Source organism: Scleropages formosus, chromosome 22 (genome assembly GCF_900964775.1).
Source record: "Scleropages formosus chromosome 22, fSclFor1.1, whole genome shotgun sequence".
NCBI classification, from domain to species: domain Eukaryota; kingdom Metazoa; phylum Chordata; class Actinopteri; order Osteoglossiformes; family Osteoglossidae; genus Scleropages; species Scleropages formosus.
In genome coordinates, this window is record NC_041827.1 from 18083803 (window position 1) to 18102674 (window position 18872).

An 18872-nucleotide genomic window follows, 5' to 3' on the forward strand; every position below is an offset into this window, starting at 1 on the left:
CAGTCTCTTGCGCAGTGAAGATGTTTCCCTTGATCCCAGCAGTCTGTCTTGTGAGAGACATTGACCAAATATGTACTAACTCCTCCTTCATTGGCAAATGTTCCGATAACTAATTTTCACTTTTGCGAACCCACTGAACATATACAGTGAGGACAGTTGGAGGTGCAGTGCTTAGAGCTGCTGTCTTTAGATCCAAACGGCACAGGTTTGAAACCCACCACTAGCTGTAAAACTCTTGATCAAGGCACTTACATTTATTTATTTAGCAGACACTTTTCTCTAAAGTGACTTCCAATGAACTCTATGTAGTGTTATGAGCTCACACACCTTATTCACCGCGATGACTTACACTGCTAGATACACTACTTACACTGGGTCACTCATCCATACATCAGTGGAACACACACACTCTCTTTGTCACTCACACATTAACTTACTCTAAACTGCTTCAGTAAGAAAACAAATAAAAAGCTCAGCTGTACAAATCAGTAAATAATCATACGTATCTTAAAAGCATAAGGTGCTTTGGAGAAAAGTTGCAGCTATATGAATAAACGTAATACGTTTAAATCTGATTTATGATCAATATTTTTGTCTTTTTCAGCTGGCACCCAACAGTGCAACGCAGACACCTTTCTGTCACTGAACATTGCGGGAATGAACGCCCTCAACGAATCTCAGCTGTTCTCTGGCTCGCCCCCTTCTCAACTGTTTTCCTTAAGTAGCTAACAATAACTTCATTGTTTATTATGTATAAAGTGATTTATGAGAAAAAAGGAATAATCTTTCACATTTGTAATATTTTTGTTTGATATTCCTTCCTTTCCCTCCACCATAAATAGACTACATAGAGGTTCATACATGCAATATTTGTAACGGTTCTTGTGAATATTTCTAATAATAATATTTCTTATTGTATTTCTGTTTTTTGGTTGACTTTTGAGATACTTGGGTCCAGCTTGAAACAAGTAAACATTTTTCCATTATTTCCAGGAATGAGTTAGGGTTGTAAACTGTGGAAAGGCTGTATCGCATTCCCCTTCTGCCCCTCTCTGTTTTCCCTCTAACTGTCTGTGCAAGACCAGGGGCAAAAAAAAGAGTAATTTTCCGACATCCTCATACTGTGGCCGCAGAATTGACGTTTTGGCTCTGCTACGATCTCGAAGAAGTCGCTTCTTTTTAATCCTACTTTTAATTCCCTTCACAGTTCACAGTTGTTCAGTCTGCGGCATTATTAACATCCTCCTGCGGCAACATGATATTCTTCTGTTGTTGTTCTTCCTTATTGACCATGATTTACAGCCATGCAAGACTGACCAAGCACAGCACCTCTAAATTTGGTGTCTCATTTGCAGCAGAATAAAGTCATTTTTAAATTTACTAAAATTTGATTTTGATACAGGACAGCCCTTTCCTGGATATGGTTGTTACCACAACCTCAAGTACATAAGAATGCTCAACAATCTGAGTTTAAACACAGGGCAGCTTAAAAACAGGGCGGCGCAATGAGTAGTGCTGCTGTCTTAGAGTGCCTGGATGGTGCAAGAGGACGTGGGTTCGACCCCCCTCAGCCTGTGTGGAGTTTGCATGTTCTCCCCGTGTCTGCGTGGGTTTCCTCTGGGTGCTCTTTTTAACAAAAGGTAAAGCACTGAGGTTCTTGGTTCTGGCTCCGTTGTGGTGGAACGACCTCCCCCTCCCACTCAGAACTGTGGAAACTCTGTCTACATTCAAGAAGGGTCTGAAAACTCACCTTTTCTGGACCCATTTTGCCCAAGATCTCTCTAGCTCATGTATGGTGAAACTGTTCATGCACCGCAACTTCATGAGCATCACCAGATAAAGCCTTTATTCAGCCACTACTCCGGCATTGCATTTGCTTGTTTGCGTATCTTACAATATTTAAAAAAAAAAAAAAATTGGTAGGAGGGTATCAGGATTTGTCTGTCCTTTGTTTTATGCATCTACTTGAACGATGAACCTCGGTGCAGGAAGTGGTAGGTAACAAACTAGGTTTACTTGAGTCACATGTCCGCAGCTGTGTCTCTTTCTCTTAATGTGATGCATAAATTGTACTTTTGCTGAGATGTACGTTGCTTTGGACAAAAGCATCTGCTAAATGAATAAATGTTAATGTAAATGTAAATGTAATGTGCTCTGGTTTCCTCCCACAGTCCAAAGACATGCTGTTCAGGTTCACCCATAGTGTGCGAGTGACAGAGAGAGAGTGTGTTCAACTGATGTATGGATGAGTGACTCATTGTAAGTAGTGTATCTAGCAGTGTAAGTGACCGTGGTGAATAAGGTGTGTGGACTGATAACACTACATAGAGTTCATTGGAAGATGCTTTGGACAAAAGTGTCTGCTGAATAAATGTAAACACACCTCTGCGTGAGCTTGCTGGCTGGCTGACGGCTTCTCAAATTCTCGAGAAGTACGACAAGGAGCTGCACGCCACGAGGGCATGAGAGGAAAAGCCACGTAACATGTAGACTGGCCCCCGCGAGGAAATGAGTCGCCGCAGAAAACTCTCCGGGTGTACAGCACTTAAGCAGGAATTTTGACTTGCACCAGATGCAAGTTACAACTTCAATAAACACACACTCTGCCCGACTCCAGCGGCGCAAGAAGGCCTCCGATCAAAACACGGCGCAAAGAGCTGCACAGGCCAATCGTGCTGATCTGAATTACAGAGCGCGCAATTTATGGGTGGTGATCGGCTGATTCGCTGACTCAGCAGCTTTCCCAGGGAACCCAGCGGCCACTAATTTTAGTCTGCGAACACAAATCGGTAAGAAGCATTCAACAGTTAACTGTTCCCTGCTACTGGCCTCGAAGGGCCCGTAAACATCGACTGGACACAAAATTAAATCACGGAGATACTCTGAATGACACAAGATGTTACATGCAGTTTCTAAAACTGTAGCTGTAGCTCCCCACTCATGAATGCCGCACAAACCAAGTATCATGTGCCATGACTGCAAAAGGATCATTGCATATGCTGAAAAAGATTGCATACGGGTATCTTCCAGTATCCACTCATACCCCCATCATCGGGTCGCCTATCTTGTTTTTCACTTATCCGGTCCGTGATGGTTAATAGCGCTTATTGTTAATCGGTCCGTATTTTCTTTCATCCAGTCCACAATTGGGGCCGGCGCGATAAAGTGAAACCGCATTCGAAAATTGTGCCAAGCAGGTGTTTGAGACTGTGAGCTGCAATGTATAGTGGGGACTGGGTAACCACACTCTCAGTTTTTTTCTGGCACTCTATTGTCTCCTATTTGTTTGCATCCTCCGTTTTGCACCAATTCATTTATTTACACGTAACATAAAACCTCTTCTGCAAGCCAGTCCACACACACACACACACACACACACACACACACACACACACTGTCCCATACAGGGTTGCAGGGAGCCAGAGCCTAACAACACAGGGCATAAGGCCAGAGGGGGAGGGGACACACCCAGGACAGGATACCAGTCCCTCATAGGGCACCCCAAGCAGGACTCAAACCCCAGACCCACCAGAGAGCAGAACCTGGTTCAAACCCACTGCGCCACTGCGCCACCGCACCCCCCTCCTACTCAAGAAATTGTTCTTAAAAAAAATTATTAAACATAAACAGTAACGTGAGCACTTACGAGAACAGCAGAGAATCCAGTCTGAAAAACGTGAATTTTGACACCGTTCTTAAATGTGGAGAGATTCAGCAGTTCTGAGTGACACGGGGAAGTCATTCCACGACATCGCAACCAGAACCGAAAACCTTTGCGCTTTTTGAGTTTGGACCTCTTGGGTGTGGGAACGCTTAGCGGGCAGGAGTTGAGGAGTGTCGCAGTCTGGTTGGGGTGTAGCATTTAGGAACAATTAGGGAGTATTTTTAGGAAGCCTTTATGACTACATGTCCATAGAGGTAGAAGTTTCCAGATGAGCCGACAGCTCCGTTTGGAGACTGTGGAACATGCGGCTTTCAGAGAGGAGACTTCCTTGTTCTGAAACTAATTCTTGCTTATATTTATTCATAATTTAGCATAGAAGAAAAGCGACTAAACATAAAATTTCATGAAACAAAAACAAATTTGCTTGTTCTTACCTCTATTCCAAATGTCGAGTCAGTTAATGTTGCTAAAACTGCGCAAACTTTCCAAAGAGGGGCAGCAGATGGGGTAGGGGTAAGGGTTACAGCTGCTGCCTTGTGATCAGGAGACCAGGGTTCAAATTCCACCTTCTGTGATGGTACCTTGATCGAGATCCTTCACTTTGAACTCACACAGTAAAAATTGCCTAGCTGAATAAATCATGGTAAATCAGTATAACATAATACCTTGAATTACACACACCCAGTCTGAAACATCTTGTCCTGAGTGGGGCTGTGGCAAACCAGAGCCTAACCAGGCAACATGGGGCATAAGGCTGGAAGGGGAGGGGACACACCCAGGATGGGATGCCACTCCATCTCAAGGCACCAGAACTTGAACCCTGGACTCACCAGAGAGTGGAACCTGGCCAAGCCCACCATGCCACCACACCCCCTTACCATGAATTACTTCAGAACAAAAATGTCAGGTAAAAGAGCATCACACAAAATCTTTTTTTTTTTTTAAAAAAATTGAATTCTGTTAGACCAAACAACGTAAAGCGAAATCCCACTACAAAAAGCTGAATTGAAGACCTGGGTGTAATATTCGTGTGCCTCCGACAGACAGCAGATGTGTATCAGGTTGTGTGTTTTCGGCTATGGATGTCAGTTGGCCAAACGGATTCCCCGCTCACATACCCGCTCCAAGGCGTGGTCTCGGATCCAAACCAACAGCCCGCGGCCACGATGCTCTCCTACCTTACTGTCCGCACCGAAATGCAGTACTTCCACATCAGGTTCCACATCTCAGGGGCATGGTGCTTCTGATGACCTTCCAACTTGTTGGAAGAAGAGCTCTGCGGTCCACGGCGGCGGGACCTTGCCGTATGAACGGGAGAAGTGTGCGTCTCCCCAGCTTTTGGAGCTCCAGCGGAACGAATGGGTCAGCAGGGCGGAACCGGCACTTCTCCACACCGCAGAGCGTGGCCCTTTAAACGTCTGCAAACAAAATGACTAATTTCTCCCCTCCGGCGGCTCATGTTGCCGCGGTTCTCTCTCTGGCTCTGAGTCCGCCGACCACTCCGCCCAATTGGGAGCGAACGCTCCAGCGACCCCAGGTTCCAAATTCAGGCGACGCCCGCAAGAGCGGAATAAGCAGGAGAGAAGCGAGTGCATGGATTACGCATCCCACAAACCCCGACCCCCCCCAACCACCGCAACACAAACTAAACCATGTGTTTGGAAGCGCCAGCACCCCTCGACTGCGTGAGGCCCGAGTCCAGCGGTGACACATCTCCCAGCAGGGGGCCGAGTCACGGAGAGGCCTCGCTCATTTTGCACTCCTCTTCTGTTACATTTACTTTCATTCTTTTCACTGATGTTTTTCTCCAAAGTGACTAACACTGATTTACCCAGGAATACAGCATGGTGATTTCTACTGCATCAATTCAGGGTAAGTGCTGTGCTCAACCGTGCTATAGCAGAAGATGGGATTCGAACCCGGGTCCTTCAAGGCCAAGGTGACAGCTCTCAGCACTACGTCACCTGCTGGCCTTTGCAACACACCACTGATGACTGCAACCAACAGCAACATCTGCTTCAAATAATTTCAAGATTATTTTTGGAGTAAAACACAGGGTCTTACAGAGAACTTTTAAACAGTAAAAAGAGTACGAAGCTGTGTAAGTCTGCAGGTGTGTGACGAAGTGTGTGTCAGCGCTGTAGTAATGAAGGTGGGAGAAAAGACCAGGAAACTTGCAGCAATGGCATTCAGTGTCTGTTTGCACTTGTCAGGGCACTGGAAGAACAGTAGGGTACAGTACACTAATGTACAGTAGTGTAACAGTGCAGTAATGAACAGTATAGTAGTGAAACAGTGTAGTAATGTACCATATAGTAGAGTAAGAGTGCAGTAACATACTTTACAGTAGTGAAACAGTGCAATAATGTACCGTACACTAGTGTAACAGTGCAGTAGTGAACAGTAACGTACAATACAATAGTCAAACAGTGCAGTAATGTACTATACAATAGTGTAACAGTACTGTGACGTACCATATAGTAGAGTAGCAGTGCAGCAGTGAACAGTATAGTAGTGAAACAATGCAGTAATGTACTGTACAGTAGTGTAACAGTGCTGTAATGTACCATACAACAGTGTAACAGTGCAGCAATGTACAGTATAGTGTGAAACAGTGCAGTAATGTACCATACAGTAGCGCAAGAGTGCAATAATGTACCATACAATAGTGTAAGAGTGCTATAATGTACCATACAGTAGTGTAACAGTGCAGTAATATACAGTAAAGCAAGTTGTATTAATGTTGTAATCCAAGAGTACAGTAATGGTAAAATACAATAACAATAGAGGACACTAAGAGTATAACATGGAACAGTAAACTATATCAACAGTAGTGTTCCACTAAATGTACAGTTGAGCACCAATAAAGTACCGTATCCTACACTAGAGTACAGTAAGGTACAGTTGCACTAAAGGAGGTCCACTGAGATCAGGATATGGTGAGGATCTGGAGAAGGTCCTCAAATGTGCTGATGGATCCATGAGGACAAAGATGAGGATGGTTCAACCAATGATATTTTCTATAACCATACGCATGAGAAAGGTGGACGTTGTGGAGGCAGGACAGGAGACACATGGAGCCCACTGAACTGAGGTGCTGGTGGGGACTTCTAAGGACACCACGGACAGGCAGGAAAAGAAACAGATGGATGTTGGATCAAATCAGGCTGTAACTCTCACTGGGAGAACAAACAATGAGATTGAGCTTCTTATACTTTGGACACATCCTGAGAAGGTTGGATTTTCTCAAAAAGACAGTGATGACGGGAAAAGATGGAGGAGGAAGACGGGGGTGAGCAGCAACCAGCAGGATGGAGTTGATCCCAGCAATAGTGGACACAGCTCTTTAACTGCAAGGACACAAGTGGGGCTTGAAAAACTCTTCATATGTGTAAAAAGCAGCAGTAAAGAATGGTAAAGTACAGGTACAGGTCAGATGTAAACTGGTGCTGCCAGTGGAGTTACAGAACCTTCACTCTCCGATGAGCCCTTTGCCACATTCTTGTTCTTGTTTTTGTTCTCTTATAGTTCAAGAGCCTATAGGTGACCCCTCCACCGCCCCCCTCCGCAACCCCTGTTCCACCAGATGTGGCTCAAGAACATCTTTCCCAGCCAACTTCAACCTCAGGGTTTGAGGCGACATGACGAAATGGAGTGCCCACCCGGGACACCCCCCTCCACTGAACTATAGCAGGGGCGGAGAAAAGGAAAACAAGCTAATTATCTCCTTCATGAATAATACATCATATGCTAATGAACAAATTTTGCACTTCCGACAGGCTGCGCTCTGCACTTTTACAGTTGCTATAAACTGTCATTGAGCTGTCAGAGCCGAAAACACACACACACACACACACACACACACACACACACACACACACACACACACACACACACACACACAAACCCCTATTATTAAAGAAGTATGAGGAGCTGTGTTTGCACACACGCATCTACAGCCAGTTTGTCGTTTCAGGTACAGAAGCTGGGATTCACTTGGTCCCATGTGGGAAGGTTTCACACACGAGGCAGTGGAGAAAAACGAGGAACGAAAAGAAGGACCCTTGCTTCTAAAGACCGGGGCATAGTAATTTGCACCCAAAGGACCCAGGTTCGAATCCCAGCTCCTACTACCATGCTCTTCATCAAGGTCCACATGCTGCAACTGCACATGTGTGTTCAGCTCCCCCGTTTCCCTCCACAGTGCACTGATGTGTTTTGTGCTGCATGCTGGGTAATCATTCCACTGCCTGGGCGCATCTGCTGCGCGCAACCCCTCCCTGGAAATATGTTACGACACACTGATCAAACTTTACCATGTGTTCAAAATCAATGCCACCTGAAGAATCTGCTCCTACTGCTTTACCATAGTGTTAAATGCTGCTCGCTTGTTGGGCTGAGAATGAAAACTACACTCTGGTCGCTCCACCTTCACCAGCTGAGGTCCTTCCATTTCTGGCCAGCTGAGGTTCACTTTTCCAGACCCATCCCACGATCCACCCTGGGGGGCCCTGGCAATGACCGGCCCCTGATGCCTGCTGGACTGCGCTGCCATCCTGCTTGCAATGATGCTGATTCAGCATCGGCTCGTCGACTTGCACCTTTTATCTTGAGTGGCACCGGACTGCAGCGATACACTAGAATGGCCAGGAGGGGGCATGACCATTGCTGCTTGGACCCCCAGGGTTTTTTCCTCCCAGTTCTTTTACCTGGGAGTTTTTTTGTTTTCCTCTCCTCAGTTGCCATACAAATTAGTTCAGAGTGATTCATTATCCTCTCTTTTCTCATCGTGCTAAATACACTGCCTCAGTGTGCACTCTTCTAAAGATTCTGGAGTGTTAAACAATTCTTTATTTCTATGATTGACTGCTGGCTGCAACCCTGTTCCATCCTGAGCACCATCAGTTGGTTATATTACAACCTTGTAAGTAATGTGTTGGCTCAGATAAAGCCATCCTCTTAGACAAAGGCACACACATACATTTTCTGAACTGCCTGTCCCATATGGGGTCACGGGGAACCAGAGCCTACCCAGCAACTCAGGGCGTAAGGCCAGAGGGGGAGGGGACACACCCAGTACGGGGCGCCAGTCCATCACAAGGCACCTAAAGCAGGACTCGAACCCCAGACTCACTAGAGAGCAGGACCCGGTCCAACCCACTGCGCCACCACGCTCCCCTAGACAAAGGCATCAAATGTAAATAAATAAATAAATAAATCTGTAGAGAGATGACCAGTCCATCACTATTACCAGGGATTTGCCCTGGAGGAGGTCTGACATTTACATTTATTTATTTAGAAGATGCTTTTCTCCAAAGTGACTTCCAATGAACTCTATGTAGTGTTATCAGCCCACACACCTTATTCACCGCAGTGACTTACACTGCTAGATACACTACTTACACTGGGTCACTCATCCATACATCAGTGGAACACACCCTCTCTGTCACTCACACACTATGGGGGAGCCTGAACAGCAAGTCTTAGGACTGTGGGAGGAAACAAGAGTACCCAAAGGAAACCCACAAACACACACACGGAGAACATACAAACTCCACACAGAGTGAGCAGGGATTGAACCCACATCCTCTCACACCACCCAGGCACTGTGAGACAATGCACCACCCTGCCGCCCCTGACATGAGCACACTTGCTCGTTTAGCTGACTCCTTTCTCCAAAGCCACCTACACTTATTTACCCATTTACACAGAAAGGTAATTTTTACTGGGGTAACTTAGGGTAAGCACCTTGCTCAAATGTACTACAGCTGGAAGTGGGATTTAAACCTGCAACCTTTGGGTCTGAAAGCAGCACTGTTAGCCACTACACTACCAGCTGTTCCAACAGTCCAGAGGTAAACTGTCCACTGCAAAACTTTTGACTTAATTTACTGCACACCAGAGGTTGTCGCAGCGTTCAGAGTGAGCGCCTTGCACCGGAAAGATGCAGGTTTGAATACCACCCCCTGCTGTAGTACCCTGGAGCAAGGTCCTTACCCTGAATTGACACAGTAAAAAATGACCGTGCTGCCTAAATGAGTCAAGTAGGCACTTCGGAGACAAGTGCCACATGAATGAACAAATGCGAACTAAAGAGCTTCTAACTGCCTTCAGCCTGAAAGGCTTTGGGCCAGAAGAGAACGAAGAGTAAAACCACGGTACAGGACAGGGGGGTGGCACAGGTAACTCTCATTGCTGGATGCTCAGCGCAGTGGTCCCCAGACAGGGACACAGCAGACCGCCATGTGACCTCAACGCCATGTGCAGATGGATTCCTTCCGATCCACAGACCCCAAGTATTGGTTCACATCCCGCTTCTCACGTGCAATTGATCCAACCCCCTTAACACACACAACAGCAAAGCAGCTACACACACACACACACACTCCTGAGAGCCAAAAGATCACATGGGTGCAAAGCACTAAATGTTTATTCTGGCAAGAGTGGCATTTAAGAGATGTTATTTCTTTTGACACATTTCTGATACCCTGGTATAGCAGCAAGCTGCACATGGCAGGGCACCAGTGGACAGTCACACACCAGAGGGTCACACACCGTCTCTCACCTTCTGTAGAAGCCATTGAGGGGCTGCAGACACAGGAAGTGCCAGGAATCAAGGCAGAATGCCTTCAGCTTGAGCATCACGGCGGCGCAAGGGGACCAGTCAGGGCGGCAGCACCATCTCCGGCTCTCCTGTCACTCCCCAGACCCCTCGCGTAGTATTTCAGCGATGCTCCGCCCACCAGTGCTGACCCTAGTGATGGCCCTCGGTCACAGTGTGGTCCCTTTAAGAAGGCTCTATGCCGTTCCACACCTCAGAACAGGGATCCGGAAGGCTCCTCGCCGGCACAGCCATGCACTCCGCTGTCCTGACCGGCCTCCTTCTTGGATTCAGTAGCGCAGCTCCCAGCAGGCAGGGTACAAAAAATGAGGGCAGGTTCCCATCTCCCCTCCCGAGCCTCGAGAGCTGAATTACAGCTGCTCTATTGTCCATTAGAGAGCACAGTGGGGGGGGCGGAGCTTCGCCACGCTCCGCTGCCACGACAACGCAAACAAAGGCCTCCCACTGTGGCCACGCTACTTGCACTCTGTCTTAATCCCCCCCTCGCACCCTTTGCCAGCTAATCGTCCGACCCACATGGCTGCCAGCAGGGACACCTCTTCCAGGCAGAGCCCAGCGGTGATGTGCTGATGCAGGTTACCACGGCAACGGGAACGCGGCTATAAAACCGCAGGATGACTGCTGCCGATTGGCTTGTGACTGGATATAGGAGTGGCACTGGAGTCGTGTGAAAAGCGGTCTGGTCCTCGCACCCATGCACGGTGTGGTCTACATTTGGCCCTAAAGCAACTATACCGAGGATGCGCTTCAGATTTGCATACCGGATTTTGCACAGTCCAAGCGAAGAGGAGGACGAAGAGGCCACAGTAGGCCAAAAACACGACTGGCGAGGTGGGCGACCAAGGGCTTCTCCTCAACTCGTCGCAGTGTTGATCTTTCGATCGGTAGCTGCTGAATGGAACTGCCGTGAGACTCTCAATCGTTTGAAAGAGACGGAGTGATATGCAAATTTTATTCAAATGCAGTGGAGACCGAGCGGCACCCGGAGCGCTGAGCTCTCGTGAGAAAAGGGGCAGAATAGCATGCTACGCTGCCAAGCGCTGCTCACTGTGACGGGAACAAAGAGCTACTGCTCACTGTCCCACCCGGTTAGTATTCCGGAAGAGATCACCAGGGGTCTGAGGGCCACGCACTGCTGGGGGTCTCCAGGGTACCATGCGGGAGAGAATCCTCATCGGCATGCAGGGTTCACTGGGACACCCCCTCAACCATCGCACCCGACCCAGTTCCCAGGCTCACTCAATGTCCAGTGGAGCTGCAGGTCCACCAAGTGGCTCAGGCTGGCTGATGTATGCATCCTCTAGCGCAATCCAACAGTTCACTGCACATGACACACACACACACACATTTTCAGAACCGCTTGTCCCATACGGGGTCATGGGGAACCGGAGCCTACCCGGTAACACAGGGCATAAGGCCGGAGGGGGAGGGGACACACCCAGGACGGGACGCCGGTCCATCGCAAGGCACCCCAAGCGGGACTCGAACCCCAGACCCACCGGAGAGCAGGACTGTGGTCCAACCCACTGCTCCACCGCCCCCCTCCCCTTAACAACCAATACACACCAATAGTTTTCAGGCTGGAACCATAGTGGTTGGACCTGCTGCCTTTGGACCCAAAGGCTGCAGGTTTGAATGTCACCTCCAGCTGTAGTACCCTTGAGCATGGTATGGTAAGCACCGAGTCGAAGTCGACCCATAGTGACCACTCGTGTGGTTTTCAAGGCAAGTCAAGGGAGGAAACAGAGGTGGGTCACCAGGTCCTTCCTCTGCATGAAGGGGGAGGCAAACACAGGGAGAAAGACAGGGCCACCACACCCCAAGCAGGACTCGAACCCCAGACCTGCCACACAGCAAGGGACTGGCCAAACACCACTGTGCCATCGCACCCCCCTCTTGAGCAAGGTACTTACCCTAAATTGCTCCAGTAAAATTACACAACTGTATAAACAGATAAAAACTGTAAGTCGCTTTGGAGAAAACTGCCAGCTTGAATGGATAAATGTAATTATGTCATTTCACTGCTGATGTGTTCCCTGGGAAAAAAGAAACCTGAACTGTATTTTTATGAGTCCTGATTTATGTACTCAATGCGAGGCAGTGAAATGGGATTTATTTTGTCTTCGTGACCCATAGTCCTAGTGCTGAGAGCAGGGCTGATGGCGGCGAGTCGCTGACACTGAGCGAAGACGAACGCAGCAAATCTGTTCCTTGTGAGGAGGGGAGACCCGAAATCCGCTTTGCTCGCGAGCACTGATGTGATTAGAAACGGTTACAAAAAGATCCAAAAACATCTTTTATATCAAATTAAGTTTATTAACGGAAAGGCAAATTATGAGGGTGTCATGGGTACAAGAAAGTGGTGAGAGGTGACCCAACAAATTCTAAAAGAAAGTTGCAATGGACCAAATAGGTGTGTGCAGTGTGTAGAAATATAAAAACACAAAATATGTATGCATGCACACACACACACACACACACACACACACGTGGAACAGCAATAGAAAAACAAGACCTACATCTATTCTTGCCCGTACCTTAAATGTATGTTAAACCTCATAATTACACAAATTATGCCATTACTTACTCAAACGGCGCCATTACGCTAATGGAAGGGGCCATGAGGGTACGATACTCTATGAATGATTCAGCTGTGTAATAATTCACATTTATGGCTCCAGCCCTCATGTAATAAAAGGCTCTGGTTGGCAGAAAACCTTATTATGAAAGCGACATATAATAATTCCCAAGTGCCCCGGTGCTCAGCGCGACGCGCACCAACTTTCGCATCGCAGTTCCAGGCGAAGTTCAGTTGGAAAAGTGGCAAAAACACGATTTTTGGTCAATGCGGAGTTTCAGCGTTCAGCTTTATCCTGCATTGATCTCACATCAAAGTACCGTGTCAGGTTGGAACCCGGTACTTTTGTACAACAGGGTAAATTTTACTCTATCAGTTCAGGGAAAGTACCTTGGTCAAGGGTACTACAGCAGAATGTGGGATTTGAACCCTTATGCACAACAACACAGTGGTCTTTAATTACAATAATAATAATAATAATAATAATAATAATAATAGTAATAACAAAAAGCTGTTCCTGCCACACAAGTGGAAAAATCTGAATTGAGAATTAAAAGGGCTGTCAAGCTAATTGCATTCACATGACAAACAGCACCGGGGGGGGTTCGGGGGTCTCTGCTGGCTCATCTGGTGCTCTGCTGTGGTGGGACGTCCCAGCGAGAGGCCTGGCGTGTCGTCCAGGTGGAGGGACGAACCGCCACACCGCCTGTTTAAAGTGCCTGGTTCAGTCCTTCTGTGATGTAGGAATGTCCATTTCAGTCCCCGTCTTTTTCCCTGAAAGGCCCTTGAAGGGCCCCGAGTGGACGCGGCGCTCAGCGACACACGTCCCGCAGCCCCAGTTAACGGCGTTGTGCAAAGAGGCCCTTTGTCTGCGGGACAGTGGGGTGGTGGGGGCAGACAGATGGACGGCTCATTGGAAGCTCATCCATCATGCGGGCCCTGAGTGGGGAGTGGGACACGACCGCAGCAGAGACGCGTGCGGTGCTCGTCCTGCTCGTTCTGTGCCCGGGGGGGCGAGGGAGAGGGGCAGAGCCAAGGGAGCTGCGGGTGGTCTTGCGGGCCGGGGGATGCATGCACTCAGAGGTGTTTCATCCTCCCACTGTATCCACACAAAGAGCGAGACTTTGCACGAAAGAACATTCCAGAGGCCTCTGTAGGGTTTCTCCTGCAACACCAGGAGCTGAAAGAGCTGACAGTGCGAGGACCCCCTGCAGAGAGAGGGAGCAGATTGATCAATCAGAGCACGTTCTCGGACGCTTTTGAAGTGTGCCAAGGCTGTATAAAAAAACGCCGCAATGTTCCTCAGCCGTCCGTTGAGCCGCTCTGCATTTGGGGATGTACTGCGTTTTTACCCTGTTTCTCAGGAGGCCCTCAGGACGGCTCCAGTGTGCACAGCCAACGCCTTGCGGTGCTGTGTTTCCGAGTGAGCGCGCTCAGAGTGCCCCGAGCGCCCCGCCCTCCCGCCGCCAGGTGGGGGGCCCAGCTGTGACTGCAGCCCCCACTAAATGAGCCTAAATGAGCTTCTGTCCTAATGGCCTGAAGCGCCACCTGGGCAAACGAGGGGCGACGAGGGGCTTCCCCCGCTGCAGCACCTTCTCCCGCTGAGAGTGGAGGCCCTGCCAAAGCCCCGCCCCCACCTCAGAGCCCCGCCCCCAGCCCTCCGCAGCTCAGCAAGGCCCACCTAAACCCCCAAAACCCTTCAGCAGCAAACAGGAGCATAAGGGCGTCGCCATCTGCTGCTGGCCTGTACCGTGGTACCAAAAACCCCAGAATGACTTATTAAACCATTAAGTGTATCACTGCATATTTAATGAGCCTACAGCACAACTGCGCCCTGTACTGAGAGCGACTGCAAGGTGCTGTCGGGCTGACGGAGGTGAACCGTGTTAGATGTTCGGGGAGGGCTGCTCGACCCCTCGGACGTTTCCGGTCCATACAGGGAGAAACACCACGCAGCCAGCACAGGGAGCGCAATGAAAATCGCAGTAGGAGGCAGGACTAAAGCGCGGTACCATCCTGGATCACACAATCATCTGCGATGAAGACAGCAAGTCACGAGCCCGAGTCAAACCTGGAGGGAGAGGGAGATGGGTGCGATTCACGACACCCGGCACCGCTATCATCATTTAACAGCCATCTTTATGCACCTTGGCCAATTATGCATAGTTCATAAAAGTGGTAATGTCTGTACAGATGGGGTGTTTTATTGGAGGGCCGCAAACCCAGCTGTGGAATCCACGGCAGCTCGGTCCTCCCGGCACACGCAGTGCATATGGACAGCGCTGCCGTCACGGGTTGTCGATCACACACACACGCCGGACGCGCACACTGGCGTTAAGAGTGGTGAGGTAAGTAAAGGTGCGGTAAATACGCTGCAGACCCGATACAACATGGTGGGACGGCATATGGTGGGATCAAGAGTTGTTCCACACCCTTTTCCCCTTGCTATTATTATTTTTTTTGGCAAAACAAAACCCTGCACAAATTATAAAACTGAAATAAAAATACATTTTTAAGCTCTATTATCCCCCCCCCCCCCCCCCCCCCCCCCACACACACACACACACACACACACACACACACACACACACACACACACACACACACACACATACACATCTGTTCATGCACAGATAAAAGTCAGCGTACTGTCCTGTCCGAGTGGTAGGTGTTGGTGTCCACTCTCATTGTGTGTAATTAATTATAAATGGGTACAAGCCAAACAGTGCTGACTCAGCAATAACATGGTGAAACCTGTTGGATCAAAATGTCTGGCGTTTGGGGTCTAAACCTGCACACCTACAGTATAACAACCACAAAAGCATTTATATGCTGCTAATGTAGTGGTTAGAGCTGCTTCCTTTCAATGGAAAGGTTGCAGGTTTGATTCCCATCTCTGGCTGTAGTACCCTCAAGCGAGGTATTTACCCTAAAATTGTGTGCTCCAGTGAAAATACCCAGTTGTACACACACATAAAGTCAGAGACTGCTTGTCCCAAGTGGGGTCACAACGAACCAGAGCCTAACCTGGAAATGCAGGGCGTAAGGCTGGAGAGGGAGGGGACACACCCAGGATGGGACACCAGTACATCTCAAGGCACCCCAAGTGGGACTCGAACCCCACACCCACCAGAGAGCAGGACCTGACCAAACCTGCTGTACCACCACACCCCGCAGCTGTACAAATGTGTAAACAATTGTAAGTAACTTAACGCTGTAAGTTGCTTTGGGAAAAAAAGCATCAGCAAAGTGAGTAAATATAAATTTGTCAGACACTTTTCTGCACTGGGAGGTACAACTCAGAGCAAACAAAAGGTCATCATCAGTAGATGAAGAGCTTTAGACAAAGACACAGGATGATGGCCACAGAGCTGAGACCTGACGGGGTTTGATTTGGGATACCCAGTAGATCTCGGAGTGTCCAGAGTGTTGAACTCGAAACGCGTCCCACTAACTTACATGGCAACGTACCGCAGTATCCTGTTTCAGCCCGAGGTTTGACGGCGGAGGATGGAAGACCCAACAGTAGGGAGTTGCGGCCGTCCAGGTGTGATATCACCATGGCCTCCTCATCACCTGTTACTTCAGGGAAACTGGAGAAGCCAGGATGCTCTTGAGGGTGTGCAGCATCTCGCACTGAGCATGTGGGCCAAGCCGCTCCAGAGCGCCACCTCCCGATGGATGTGTGCCAATGCATGCGCTCTGGTCTTCCGGGAAACGGCGACGGCTGTGAGAAACGGTCCCTGGGCGGCGGGGGGCGTCATGCAGAGCGGCCAGCTGCACAAACAGGAGCCTATTTTCGTCCCCGTAGCCCTGTTTGTTTTCATGTGGTCAACTGGGCGTCGCTCGTGGTGTAACGACCCCCTGGATGCTGGAGAGACCCTTTATGACCTGGAGTGGCAGAGAACATGGCGCAGGTTTGAAGGCCCCCAGGGCCGCAGGTGAGTCTTTCGCCACAAAAAGGTCTTTCATGAAGAGATGTAAGAAAACAAAAATTCATCTCTCAGTGTTGAGCTCCAGGGGGTGTGGTGGCACAGCGGGTTTGGCCGGGTCCTGCTTTCTGGTGGGTCTGGGGTTCGAGTCCCACTGGGGGTGCCTTGTGATGAACTGGAATCCCGTCCTGGGTGCGTCCCCTCCCCTTCCAGCCTTGCCCCCTGTGCTGCTGCGTTAGGCTCTGTCTCGCCGTGACCCTGCTTGGGACAAGTGGCTTCAGCAAGTGTGTGTGTGTGTGTGTGTGTGTGTGTGTGTGTGTGTGTGTGTGTGATAAAACTACTAATAATAACAATTAATAAACCAGAAAATGTTTGTATTTTTGAAAATTCAAAGCTCAAACATTTGTAATTACGAGGAGCTGCAGTGTCTGACTTTACGGACGCAACATGACACAGAGCAGAATCTGCAAAATTTTGCAACAAATGTTTGGACATCCCCTTGAACACAAGCGTTCATGTCCAGCAGAGCCGGAATGCTGCTGCCGTCAAAAAGCCAACTCTAAGTGAGTTTGGGCCGGGTCATAGTACCGCAGGTCACCATGGCAACATACTATGCAATGTCTGTGATGCTGACAAGGGCCGATTTACTGTGTTTCCTTCACAATGAATGCAGTGAGCTCACAGCTCGCTGTGGATTTTCTAGGTCTGTGATCCTCCAGGCGGAATGGGGCGTGTCTCGCCCCCCGGGGGGCCTTGCTGTTCCACTTAAACCTCCCCGCCTACCGCAGCCCCCGGGGAGGGGGGGGGGGGGTCAATAAATGCAAAACAGAAACGGGTCTTAACGTGCAGGACAGCCTCAATCCCAGAGAGAGATGGGGGGGGGGGGGGCTCTGTGTGCCTTTAATTACCCCATTATGTCAGCGAATTCAGCCAGCTGAGCCTTGTACTCGGCAGACCACCAGCTGTGCTTGTCTGCACTCGAACCCTTGTCCTCTCCACCAAAGGACACCCCAGCTTAGGCTCACCAACACCACCTGGCTTGGAGACACAGCCTGAAAGTGGCTTCAAGGGGCATCAGGTGGTGCAGTGGCTAGTGCATTACAGTCGAAGGACCAGGGTTCAAATCCCACCTCCTGCTGCAGTGCCCTTGAACAAAGAACTTGCTCTAAACTAAGAGAGTGAAAATTACCCAGCTATTTAAATAGCTAAATGAGTATAAGTACCCTAAAACTGTAAACTGCTTTGGAGAAGTATCAAGAGAAATGAATAAATGTAAATGCAGTGGGTAGTGCAGCAGTTAGCTGTTGCCTTAAAGGTGAAGGACATGGGTTCAGATCCCCAAATCTACTGTAAAACTGCAGCTCAAGGTACTTACCCAGCTGTATAAATGGGTAAATCAGTGTAAGTAGCTCAGTGTACAAACCTCACACTGCAAGTGAGCTAAATAACGGTTATTAACATAATATCCCCATAAGCACAAGGGTTGTGAGGGTCTAGAGCCTATCCCAAAATCAATGAGCACAATGTTGAGGGGGGGTACACCCTGGATGGGCCATAACCTAAAACAATGTAAAAAATGTCAGCGTGCAGGAAAAAATCGTATGCACTGATGTCACTGCATTACCAGTGAGAAGGTGCTTATGGGACGACGCAGGGCTTTAATAACGCCGTTGCCGAGATGGGAAACATTTCTGTACAGATTTCCTCCATGTGGAGCGCTGGCCGACTGGCTGCTGTCTACCATTGTGCTCTGTGTACGACTGCCTCTGCTGCTGGGAAAAGGCTGCGTGTGTGTGTGTGTGTGTGTGTGTGTGTGTGTGTGTGTGTGTGTGTGTGTGTGTGTGTGTGTGTGTGTGTGTGTGTGTAGGAGCTTGGATGTGCTACCTGGCGCCTCCTCACCGCACTCTGCTTCTGGAAAAAATGGGTCTGGAGAAATAATTTGTACATCCCATTTCCCTCCGGGGCAGAGTGTGTTCCCACAATGCACTGCACTGCACTGCAGTCCCCAAAAGACGATCCTACGAAGGACCATCATCGTGGAAAGGTCCTCTCCTCTGCAACGTTATGAACATTTAT

General features: G+C 48.9%; 1 protein-coding gene across 3 annotated transcripts in view; it reads right to left on the reverse strand.

The window, feature by feature from the left end:
* iqsec1b (IQ motif and Sec7 domain ArfGEF 1b) overlaps positions 1 to 18872 on the reverse strand; it is a 186140-nt gene that overhangs the window by 56551 nt on the left and 110717 nt on the right. The window contains exon 1 of one of the 3 annotated variants that reach the window (XM_029247788.1): positions 4843 to 5226. The exons of the other annotated variants lie outside the window; for them this stretch is intronic. Coding sequence (XP_029103621.1) covers positions 4843 to 4889 — 47 coding nt within the window. The 5' untranslated portion in view covers positions 4890 to 5226. Of the gene's footprint in view, positions 1 to 4842; positions 5227 to 18872 lie in introns of those variants that run through there. 3 annotated transcript variants of the gene reach the window in all.